Source organism: Schistocerca piceifrons, chromosome 2, assembly GCF_021461385.2.
Source record: "Schistocerca piceifrons isolate TAMUIC-IGC-003096 chromosome 2, iqSchPice1.1, whole genome shotgun sequence".
Lineage (NCBI taxonomy): Eukaryota > Metazoa > Arthropoda > Insecta > Orthoptera > Acrididae > Schistocerca > Schistocerca piceifrons.
This window is the reverse complement of record NC_060139.1, coordinates 510,201,121-510,214,353: the sequence shown is the minus strand read 5'-3', so window position 1 is coordinate 510,214,353 and position 13,233 is coordinate 510,201,121. Positions and strand designations below refer to the sequence as shown.

The 13,233-nt window shown below is 45.9% G+C and overlaps 1 protein-coding gene across 1 annotated transcript in view; it reads left to right on the top strand.

Moving 5' to 3' along the window:
• Positions 1-460: 460 nt before the first annotated feature.
• Positions 461-13,233, top strand: part of LOC124775521 (juvenile hormone esterase-like) — a 33,698-nt gene continuing 20,925 nt past the window's right edge. The window contains exon 1 of the mRNA XM_047250353.1: positions 461-607. Coding sequence (XP_047106309.1) covers positions 461-607 — 147 coding nt within the window. The remainder of the gene's footprint in view (positions 608-13,233) is intronic.

The window sequence follows — 13,233 nt, the reverse complement described above, 5'->3', positions numbered from 1 at the left end:
ATCAGTCAGGCCTTAGAACCCTCACGCTCTTAGAGAAATTCATCAGCAACAGAAATTGCAGGGTGTATATCGATAAATTGAAACAGTTTGTTCTACTTTGAACAACTGACAATTGAACGACTTCATCAAATGACAGAAGTGTGCGTCGCTTCAAAACTTTTCGGATAACATTGAACCATCATATGACCAAGACTCCACAGCTGCTACAAACAGTAGAGGCTGTAGGAGACAGGTGAAGCATCCGGGTCCACTATCCCACACAGCTGAAGATCCGGTTCAGATATTACTTTGATAAGGAGGAAAATGTACCTCTGAGATGTAAGCCGTGTGCAGTGATGCGTCACACGTTTGATATCAGAGTGCTTGGATTGGCTCCTGACACCTTGCTCTGCGCTTATCGTCGCTGGTATTAAAGCAGTGAGACGGCTGCCCGTCATTCTGCGAGTCAGTGTGGCTCAACATGGAACGAATGGGCAGCGCGGTGACCGTCAGCATCCCCCAGGGTGCGCTCAGAGGCCGCAGGCTCAAGACACCCTCCGGCAGAACCTACTGCAGCTTCCAGGGTATCCCTTATGCCAAGCCACCAGTCGGGCCGCTCAGGTTCAAGGTCAGTCGAAACACTTCCTATAATCAAAGTTGTGTCTTACAAGGAAACACTGAATTGAGCTTGAGGTTGATATTGGGGTCGTTCAAGACAATGGAAACGCACAGCGCAAAAAGTAGGGAAAAATGTGGCACTGCTGACTGAGAGAACCCAAGCGGTAAGTAAAACAGTCGCACAAAGGCTGAGCATCCTTGTGAACTGTGAAGCTCACGTCTGAAGTACGAGCAAGTAGGTGACTATGGCAACTGCGTGTGTAGTCAGTAGTCTTGATCGGCAGTCGCACCCAACTTACACACACGATGGATGGATCACAACAGAGTGCGTTATACTCTCAGTCCCTGAAACATTAATTTAAGATAAGGGTGTAAAATTTCTTTTGAGGAACTTCAGACCACCATGTCTTCCTCCCTTAGCAAATAGCGACAATGAAACTTTCTTCTACTGCGGGGAATACCGCCAAGTAGGGCAGCCACAGATATTCAGGTAGCAAAACGATAGTGTGATGAAGGTATTGAAAGTAGTCTTGCTCAACGAACCAACTCAGTCATCTATTACGTCGTTCGAAACTAGAAGGCCGGCCGGAGTGGCCAAGCGGTTCTAGGCGCTTCAGTCTGGAACCGCGCGACCGCTACGGTCGCAGGTTCGAATCCTGCCTCGGGCATGGATGTGTGCGATGTCCTTAGGTTAGTTAGGTTTAAATCGTTCTAAGCTCTAGGGGACTGATGACCTCAGCTGTTAAGTCCCATAGTGCTCAGAGCCATTTGAACCATTTGAAACTAAAGGCTCTTCCTTTGTTTTCGAAAATAGGTTAAAACATAGTTACGACATTTATATTTTACGACCGATATTGGTGAGCTTGTTTATGATTAAGTAAACGTATTGATTGCTGGCAGAGCACTGCTAGCTTGAAGAGGAAACCAGATTGCGCTATGATTGGCCCGCTAGATGGCGCTGCCATAGGTCAAACGGATATCAACTGCGTTTTTTTAAAATAGGAATCCCCATTTTTATTACATTTTGTGTAGTACGTAGAGAGATATGAATGATTTTAGTTGGACCACTTTTTTCGCTTTGTGATAGATGGCGCTATAATAGTCACAAACGTGTAAGTACGTGGTAGCACGTAACATTCCGCCAGTGCGGACGGTATTTGCTTCGTGATACATTACCCGTGTTAAAATGGACCGTTTACCAATTGCGGAAAATGTCCATATCGTGTTGCTGTATGACTATTGTGATCAAAATTCCCAACGGGCATGTGCAATGTATGGTGCTCGGTATCCTGGCCGACATCATCCACGTGTCCGGACCGTCCGCTGGATAGTTACGTTATTTAAGGGAAAAGGAGGTGTTCAGCCACATGGGAAACGTCAATCACGGCCTGCTACAAAAGATGATGCCCAAGTAGGTGTTTTAGCTGCTTTAGCGGCTAATCCTCGCATCTGTAGCAGACAAATTGCGCGAGCATCGGGAATCTCAAAAACGCCGGTGTTGAGAATGCTACATCAACATCGATTGCACCTGTACCATATTTCTATGCACCAGGAATTGCATGGCGACGACTTTGAACGCCGTGTACAGTTCTGCCACTGGGCACAAGAGAAATTATGGGACGTTCACAGATTTTTTGCAGGCGTTGCATCTAGCGACGAAGAGTCATTCATCAGCAGCGGCAACGTAAACCGGCATAATATTCACTATTGGGCAACGGAAAATCCACGATGGCTGCGACAAGTGGAATATCAGCGACCTTGGCGGGTTAATGTATGGTGCGGCATTATGGGAGAGAGGATAATTGGCTCCCATTTTATCGATGGCAATCTAAAAGGTGCAATGTGTGCTGATTTCCTACGTAATGTTCTACCTATGTTACTACAAGATGTTTCACGGCATGACAGAATGGCGATGAACTTGCTACATGATGGATGTCCGGTATATAGCTCGCGTGCGGTTGCAGCGGTATTGAATAGCATGACAGGTGGATTGGTCGTCGAAGCACCATACCATGGCCCGCACGTTCACCGGATCTGACGTCCCTGGATTTCTTCCTGTGGGGAAAGTTGAAGGATATTTGCTTCGTGATCCACCGACAACGCCTAATAACATGCGTTAGTGCATTGTCAATGCATGTGCGAACCCCAGATCACGTAAGAAACAGATTGCCCGATCGCTTGGTCTAGCAGGCAACCCTTGTCAGGGAACGACCACCAGGTGGCAACAGTGTCACACCCTTACTTGTGGCACCAACTACTAGATGGCACTCCGTTCTGAGAAATATGTGGCAACATCGTCAGAACGCGTGTAGCTCTCCACCATTTGGCGTCTGTGAAGTACAGCTGTTTCTGACATACCGGTGGTAGTGGATCGAGTCGTCATGCCGAGGGCCTGCGAGTATATCAACTGTGGAAGGAGTAGACAGACAAATCCTGAACTAAAAATGTAGTAGAACTGTCTCAAAACTGAAAATTATAAAATATGTACTTTATTCATATTGTATTTAAGTACCAAATAAAGATTCTCCGTTAGGCTGCACAAATGTTTCGTTGCCTTTCCTTGATCACTCTACCGCGTTTAACTAGAAAGAAGTAATGTCTTAAATCTGAGCAAAACAGTACTGCTTGCGACAATAGTAGATGTGCTGACCGCAAAGTTAAGACGTTTACCATCACAGAATTTTTTTTTTACTCACGATATTTAAAGTTCCACAATATTTATTTTTTTCGAAGATATTGTTGTTAAGTTATATTCGTTTACAACTAACAGTAATCATATGGAAAATATGATTATACTTAAGAACGCTTACTGAAATACTTAGAAAGGATGCAAAATCTGTTTCTTTAACTTATTTACAGTTTCAATGTGAAAATTATATTGTCGTTATAACTCACCTAATCCCTATAGATAATCTATGCAAAATACATAATTATGTCGGTAATGTGTCGGGACGCGAAACCCACTGCTCAGTGCAATATTTGTCAGTAAATTAACTGATTATATTTCAAAGACATTGAGAAGATTTTGAAAACTTTCTAGTGTTAACCTGCATGTGGAGATCTTTTTTACCACTATAATCCGTATCAGAAGAGCTGTATAATAAAGAGGAAATGTGTAAAACCTATGCGACTGCAATACAGTCTGCATTTAAACAGTAACTCGCGAGAAATGTTTGTGTGTTACTTCTCATTTATCTCATTTCGCATATGACTGTGAGAAATATCCCTACAGTAGAAATAAACTTGGTTTGTAGAATTACTGGAGGTAATCTACATTCTTCGATTGAAAACTCGTGAAAAACCACAGCCGATCATGAGCTACAGTCAGCTGTGTGACGAATGCATTTCGCGCGTAGCGCTCAAGCCGACCACAAATCAGCGTCATTCACGTCTCCGAAGATACAGCGTTGCCAATTCCGCGACATGGACAGGTCAGTTAGCATTGTAGCGTCGCCTGTGACATCTGTTGATCGACGGGAAAACTACACTCCTGGAAAAGGAAAAAAGAACACATTGACACCGGTGTGTCAGACCCACCATACTTGCTCCGGACACTGCGAGAGGGCTGTACAAGCAATGATCACACGCACGGCACAGCGGACACACCAGGAACCGCGGTGTTGGCCGTCGAATGGCGCTAGCTGCGCAGCATTTGTGCACCGCCGCCGTCAGTGTCAGCCAGTTTGCCGTGGCATACGGAGCTCCATCGCAGTCTTCAACACTGGTAGCATGCCGCGACAGCGTGGACGTGAACCGTATGTGCAGTTGACGGACTTTGAGCGAGGGCGTATAGTGGGCATGCGGGAGGCCGGGTGGACGTACCGCCGAATTGCTCAACACATGGGGCGTGAGGTCTCCACAGTACATCGATGTTGTCGCCAGTGGTCGGCGGAAGGTGCACGTGCCCGTCGACCTGGGACCGGACCGCAGCGACGCACGGATGCACGCCAAGACCGTAGGATCCTACGCAGTGCCGTAGGGGACCGCACCGCCACTTTCCAGCAAATTAGGGACACTGTTGCTCCTGGGGTATCGGCGAGGACCATTCGCAACCGTCTCCATGAAGCTGGGCTACGGTCCCGCACACCGTTAGGCCGTCTTCCGCTCACGCCCCAACATCGTGCAGCCCGCCTCCAGTGGTGTCGCGACAGGCGTGAATGGAGGGACGAATGGAGACGTGTCGTCTTCAGTGATGAGAGTCGCTTCTGCCTTGGTGCCAATGATGGTCGTATGGGTGTTTGGCGCCGTGCAGGTGAGCGCCACAATCAGGACTGCACACGACCGATGCACACAGGGCCAACACCAGGCATCATGGTGTGGGGAGCGATCTCCTACACTGGCCGTACACCACTGGTGATCGTCGAGGGGACACTGAATAGTGCACGGTACATCCAAACCGTCATCGAACCCATCGTTCTACCATTCCTAGACCGGCAAGGGAACTTGCTGTTCCAACAGGACAATGCACGTCCGCATGTATCCCGTGCCACCCAACGTGCTCTAGAAGGTGTAAGTCAACTACTCTGGCCAGCAAGATCTCCGGATCTGTCCCCCATTGAGCTTGTTTGGGACTGGATGAAGCGTCGTCTCACGCGGTCTGCACGTCCAGCACGAACGCTGGTCCAACTGAGGCGCCAGGTGGAAATGGCATGGCAAGCCGTTCCACAGGACTACATCCAGCATCTCTACGATCGTCTCCATGGGAGAATAGCAGCCTGCATTGCTGCGAAAGGTGGATATACACTGTACTAGTGCCGACATTGTGCATGCTCTGTTGCCTGTGTCTATGTGCCTGTGGTTCTGTCAGTGTGATCATGTGATGTATCTGACCCCAGGAATGTGTCAATAAAGTTTCCCCTTCCTGGGACAATGAATTCACGGTGTTCTTATTTCAATTTCCAGGAGTGTATTTTTACGGTTGCCTGTTCCGCCGTAAGGACGGTCAACCTGTTTCATACGTGATCAGGGGTGCGAACATTGCGGAAGGCGAACTACTCGCTGTTGAGAGGAATGTCGTTACACTTATTGCCAAATACAACTGGACCAGCTCGTCCGATTCATCAACTGGGACGACACGATTGAGATGCGTCCGCACGTTAACGGCGAAGTTGGTGTGGAGCACCATCACGCAGCAGCCACATAACCCTTCGAATCATCAATGGCATTTCTTCCAGCGGGAGATGCAAAGTCAGTCGCTAGAAATGCCGATAGTTCCCTGCCTGTTAGGTGACGTGGAAGAAAGCTAGTCCCAAAATACGGTCATCAATTATCTTGGCCCACAGTTTCCGACCACACCGATGATGATGATGATGCGCTGTCACTATGCCACGGGGGTTCTGCATATTATCCCATAGATGACTGTTATGAATGTTGAAGATACCACTTTGGTAGAGGTGGCCTGATCTGCGACTTGGTTGGATGACACAAATCGCGGAATCGTGGTTTCCTGGTGAATAAACCAGTTACAAAACTAATTTTGATATGGGAAGTCTGTCGCTAGTAACTCTGCACGTGCTGTAAGTGATAAGGGTAGTAACAATTGTAGTGGAGAATTGTCCACACGCTCGTCTGGATTACGCTGTGTTGGCGGACGAACTTCCTGGTACTGACATAGCTGCCGCCTTTCACTGTGTTAATCACATTTTTACCAAGTCTGGTGTACGAACATTTCAGATACGCCCTTCATGATTTCCTGCTCCCTAAAACGACCCTGTCTTAGACAAACGGTGAAACACTACTGCAAATATTGAATGCTGTGGTTGTTGGCGTGGATAGGTCTCCTGATACAACCTTGCTGCCGGGCGCCAGTTTCCATTTGCCTTTCCGTAAGTAGACACCGCGTCGGCAAGCTCTCGATTCGAATACAGAACCATTGTGTACAACGCGATATCACATCCACTACAAGGTGAGTCAGCAAGAGAAGTGAACCGGACACAACATTACAAATTACTATACGAGGAGAAGGCACTAGGGCGTGACGCATGACAAAAAGTGCCACTCTCTAGAAGGAAACCATGCGTGCTGTAACTGTGCCTGCGTGGTACAGCGCGTGTTACACGGCAGTCTCTGTAACAAAGTATGAGTGAATAATTGACCTATAGTATGGAAACCAGTCGTTTCCGGACATAAGTTCATTACACCTTTTTTGTTCTGTATCCTCTCATCGATCAGTCCCTAGAGTTTGTAAACCGTAAAAAAAAATCGCCCTGTATAAATACGCGCCGCCACATATCCGACCGAGCGACGTGGCACAGTAGTTAGACACTGGACTCGCATTCGGGAGGACGACGGTTCAATCCCGCGTCCGGCCATCCTGATTTAGGTTTTCCGTGATTTCCTTAAATCGCTCCAGGCAAATGCCGGGATGGTTCCTTTCAAAGGGCACGGCCGAATTCCTTCCCCGTCCTTCCCTAATCCGATGAGACCGATGACCTCGCTGTCTGGTCTCCTTCCCCAAAACAACTCAACCACATATCCGACGCCTTACAGGAGCCAACTAGGAAGTTGAGACCGAACTTCACAAATAACACATTAGGAGCATTAAATGAGGAATCCAAATTGAGCCTAGAGAAAGAAGCGATATCAATAGAGTCTTATACGGATGCAGGTGTGAACCCCTATCAACCGGAAAAATACCGAACTAAACATTAAAATACTGCTACATGAAGCGGCAATTATAGCTACGGTCACACGCATCTGATAAACCAAATAGGAAGCGCACCAGACGTATCTGTTCAAAGATCCAGAAAGGATATTGTGGAGCCAACATACATTTTCAACATAGCAACGACGGTCCGGCGCCCCCTCCCACCCCCTCCCCCCCTCCCTCTACTGGTCCGGTCAGTTGCTGAAACACTCAACACGCTCCTTCCCTCAGTACAAAACATCCAAAGGTTTCCAGCCGGCCACAACCGAGGTAATAATGGTTGGCAATACAGGAGCCTGCCTGGGTGTCACTTACTGGTATTGTTGCTACACTCAGAGCCGGTGACTGTTAACTACCAAAATTATACCAGCCATCAAATGATGGCGCAATGCTCGCCCTCGCCGCCAGGTTTCTGCTCGGACGCCGCACCACGAGCGAACTGTTTCACTTCCCCAGTCCTACAGTCACCGGCATGTCGCCTCCGATTTCCACGCTAACCACACCCTCCCATACCAATGACGCTCTACTAGAGACTGTGAGCACGACCTATTGTTGGCGCAACGGTTCAGTATCATTGTACGGCACAGTGTTCAGGAGACGTGACGACATAGGGATTGAAATGTGTGCATTCCAAACTACAGGGGGAAATTCGCTACAGATAAGGTGAAAAATAGGTGTAATAGTTTAAATATATGTCAAATATATGTGAGATATGCATACTCTGGCAAAGCTGCGGGTGGAACGCTCAGCCAAATGTTGTTTACATATTACCATCAGGAAACAAATACTGAAGGAGTAAGAATCAGCAACCAGCAATTTAGGTGGAGGTGATAACGTGGAGAGAGGAGGGGGCAAGAAAACAAAGATAGACAGATTGAGGAAAGAGACTGACTCTGTCCATGGACAGAGAGAGGGAAGGAAGGTATGGTCACAGATATGAGGGAATAGGAGATGGACACAGTCAGAGGAATGGGGAAATGGACACAGAAATGGAAGCAGAGGAGATGGACAGAGAGCGGTTCGAGTAGGAAATGGATATAGAAACGAAAGAGGAGGAGATGAACAGAGACAAGGAGAAGGAGGAGACTCAGAGAAGCTGGAGGAGAAGATGGGTAGACTGGGAGGAGCAAATAAACGAGAAAGGGAAGGGTAGATGGACTGAAAAATTGTAGGAGAGAACAGGGATAGGAGGAGATAAACAGAGCGAAGTGGGAGGTAGAGATAAAGGGAGTGAAAAGGATGTAGAGGGGCAGGAGGAGATGGACTCCGACGTGGGCCGGATGAGACGGAAAGACTAGGGAAGGAGCAGATGCACAGAAAGATTGAGGAGGAGCAGATGGGCACAGAGATTGGGGAGGAGCAGAGGGACAGTGAAGGATGAAGCACGAGGTGGACAGAAAAGGGAGAGAAGGAGATAGACAGATAGGAAGGCGAAAGAATGGACAAGTAGAGGGGGCAAGGAGGAGATGGGCTAATAGAATTGCAATGAATAAATACTCAGACAATGCCGGGGACTCAGCCAATCTATGTGTAAAATGAAGTTCTTGGAGGTTGTGTAGTGAGGTGTCCTTATTCTAATGTCTTTGCGTTTCCCCACTTAGTATAACTATTATATGCTATCCTGTTATCTTTGTGTTTGCCCACTGGATGTAATTACGCATGTAATCTGTAGTAACTCATTTGGCTTACAAGGAGACGACAAGGCACTCTCAGAAAATCTAGAGAAAATCGAATTTAAAATTTTGAAGTTTTCAGAGTGCCTGTAGTACCTGAAAGTAAGGTCAATTTTGCGACTTACAGTGTGGCCCTGTGGTGGACTGATCGTTACCTAAGTGGAACGACTGGATTCGATTTCCCGCCGATGAAAATTTATAAACATAGTTGAATTGTAAAATGCATTAAGACGAATAATAGCAGTAGCGCTCGAGACTGGTAGTTGCCGGTAAGTATCTGGTTTCGGTCATTACTTCCCTCCGTTCAATTTTTGTTTTTTGGTTGCGTTAACTTTAAGTATAAAATTCGTCAAAAACATGGTAATTAACACGTATCTGATTGTCATGAAGCTTCCTGTTGAAAAAGAATCGTTCTTATTTCGTGACATAAAAGTCGTTCGGAAACTTCAGTGTCGATCTTCTCTATTACTTTTTAGACAAGGATTTCTGGTCAGGTGAGTGTAGGGTAATATCAACAGAAGCAGAAAACGGTGTAACAGGAGTAGGATTCTTTATGGATAGGAAGGTGGAGCAGAGGGTGTGTTACTGTGAACAGTTCAGTGACAGGGTCGTTCTTATCAGAATCGACAACACACCAATACCGGCAACGATGGTTCAGTTATACATGCCGAGGTCGCAAGCTGAAAATGAAGAGATGGAAGTGTATGAGGATATCCAAAGGGTAATGAAGTATGTAAAGGGGGATGAAAATCTAATAGTCATGGGGGACTGGACTGCAGTTGTAGGGGAACGAGTAGAAGAAAAGGTTTCAAGATAATATGGGTTTAGGGCAAGAAATGAGAGAAGAGAAAGACTAACTGAGTTCTGCAACAAGTTTCAGTTAGTAATAGAGAATACCCTGCTCAAGAATTACAAGAGGAGATATGCTTGGAAAAGGCCGGGTGATACGGGAAGATTTCGGTTAGATTACATCATGATCAGACAGAGATTCCTAAATCAGATACTGGATTGTAAGGCTCAGATCACAATATAGTAGTGATGAAGAATAGGCTGAAGTTGAAGACATTAGTCAGGAAGAATCAATACGTAAAGAAGTTGGATACGGAAGTACTAGGGAATGACGGGATACGCTTGAAGTTCTCTAAGGCTATAGATACAGCAATAAGGAATAGCGCAGTAGGCAGTACAGTTGAAGAGGAATGGACATCTCTAAAAAGGGCCATCACAGAAGTTGGGAAAGAAAACATAGGTACAAAGAAGGTAGCTGCGTAGAAACCATGGGTAACAGAAGAAATACTTCAGTTGATTGATGAAAGGAGGAAGTACAAACATATTCCAGGAAACTTAGGAATACAGAAATACAAGTGCTGAGGAATGAAATAAATAGGATGTGCAGGGAAGCTAAGACGGCATGGCTCTAGGAAAAATGTGAATACATCGAAAAAGAAATGACTGTCGGAAGGACAAGCTCAGCATGCAGGAAAGTCTAAAGAGCCTTTGGTGACATTAAAGGCAAGTGTGGTAATATTAAGAGTGCAACGAGAATTCCACTGTTAAATATAGAGGAGAAAGCGGATAGGTGGAAAGAATACATTGAAAGCCCCTATGAGGGGGAAGACATATCTGATGTTATAGAAAACGAAACAAGAGTGGATTTAGAAGAGATAGGGGATCCAATGTTAGAATAAGAGCTTTGGAGGAATTGAGGTCAAATAAGGCAGAGGAGATAAATAACATTCCATCAGAATTTTGTAAATCATTGGGGGAAATGGGAACAAAACGATTTTTCACATTTGTGTGTAGAATGTATGAGTCTGGTGACATACCGTCTGACTTTCAGAAAAGCATCATCCACACAATTCGGAAGACGGCAAGAGCTGACAAGTGCAAGAATTATCGCGCATCCAAGTTGCTTCCAAGATTAATATACAGAAGAATAGAAAAGAAATTTGCGGATGCGCTATATGGCGTTTAATTTGGCTTCATGAAAGGTAAAGGCACGAGAGAGGCAATTCTGACTTTGCAGTTAATAATGGAAGCTAGACTAAAGAAAACACAATACACGTTCATAGGATCTGTCGACCAGGAAAGGGCACCGACAATTTAATATGGTGCAAGATGTTCGAAATTATGTGAAAAGTAGGGGTAATCTAAAAGTAGAGACGGGTCATATAGAATATATACAACAGCCAGGATTGATTAGTAAGAGTGAACGACGAACAACGAATGGTCGTATTACAAAGGGTGTAAGACAAGGATATCGTCTTTCACCCCTACTGTTCAATCTGTACATCGAGGAAGCAATGATGGAAATAAAAGAAAGGTTCAGGATTGGAATTAAAATTCGAGGTGAAAGGATATCATTGATACGATTCGCTGATGACGTTACTATCCTGAGTGAAAGTGAAGAAGAATTACATGATCTGCTGAACGGAATGGACAGTCTAATGACTACACAGTATGGACTGAGAGTAAATTGAAGGAAGACGAAGGTAATGAGAAGTAGTAGAAATGAGAACAGCGAGAAACTTAACGTCAGGGTTGATGGTCCCGAAGTTGATGAAGTTATGGAATTCTGCTACCTAGGCAGTAAAATAACCATTGACGGACGGAGAAAGGAGGACATCAACAGGAGACTAACTGTGACAAAAATGGCATTCCTCGCCAAGAGACGTCTACTAATATCAAATATCGGCCTGAATTCGAGGAACAAATTTCTGAGAATGTACTTCTGGCTTACAGAATTGTATGGTAGTGAAGCATGGACTGTGGGAAAACTGGAACAGAAGAAAATAGAAGCATTTGAGATGTGGTCCTACAGACGAATCTTGAAAATTAGGTAGCCTGATAGGTTCTGCGCAGAATTGGGTGGAAAGGACTAGGTGGAAGACACTGATAAGGAGAAGGGACAGGATGATAGGACATCTGTTAAGACATGAGGGAATGACTTCCATGGTACTAGAGGGAGCGGTAGAGGACAAAAACTGCAGAAGAAGACAAAGATGGGAGTACATCCAGCAAATAACTGAGGACGTAGGTTGCAAGCGTTACTCGGAGATGAAGAGGCTTTCACAGAGAAGCATCAAACCAGTGAGAAGGTTGATGATAAAAAAGAAACAAAAAAAAATAGCGCCAAAAGATAGTGGCCCAGCGACAAGAGGCAGTTGAAGAAAGGGCCTAACACAGAGTAGTGTGTCAATCAGCGAACAGTTACGATGCCCTATCGTGGTGCTGATTACAACATGGCCCAGAGACCACATTGCATGGCAACACAAGGGGAAAAAGCAACGAGTGTAGCTCAGGAGTTTAGTAAGTTCAGAGCCTTGTTTCATATGGATGGGGGAGTGTTCCGAACAGCAGGCTTGCTCCCAAAATAGAGGAGGTGGTGAACCACCGTGAACTGCAGCGGCAGATGACTGTTTCTTTGAGTGCAATTGCTACTACATTTAACAGGACTATAAGGCATACAATTTCGCACTTCACATTTGCATGGCGACAGCATGAGGGTGGTCTGATTGTTCGACGATCAGTACGCCTACGTTGTGCTTTGTCGACACCAACATTTCGGAGACACTCTTTGCGATGGTGCCAAGACCATAAGATCTAAACCAATGAGGATTTGGGTTATGTGTTCTTCTCGGATAAGAGCAGATTCATTCTGAGTAGTGGTTTTGGAGATACGCACATATGGAGACAAATAAGAATACCTAATGCACTCAAGAGCACTGTCGAGCATGATCGTTTTAGTGGTCCTGTTGTCATCATGTGAGTGCTTGGGCGTACTGACCTCTACATCTTAAGAAACGGCACGCTCGCAAGTCAACGTTCTTATGATACCATACTCCTTCCCTAAGTGCGGCGTTTTAGGAGGTGCATTTGTACCTGATTTTATTTTTATGGATGACAAAGCGCGATTGCATCAGTGAAGGACAAGGAGCTCTTTGGACGAGACGACGAGAGGACAGTCACCGAATGGACTGGCCTGTCCATCGTCCCGAGTCGAATCCCATCGAGAACGTGTCGGATACATTGGAGGGACGTATTTCAGCATGGACACATGCGCTAACTACCATCCATCAGTCGCTAACCGCGCTAGTAGAGGAATGGGACGCCGTACGACAAGAACTCCTCACCAACCTTGTGGCCAGCGTGGAGTCAGTCAGCAGAGCATGCATTGCTGTCCCCGGTGATCGCATACCCTGCTAAGAACCATGTCCGGCCTATTTCCGTGTCCAAATGACCATGATAAATCGCGGTGATTTCACTGTAACTTTTATCTCTGGATGAAAGTATCATTTCTGTGAGTCTCACTGTGTG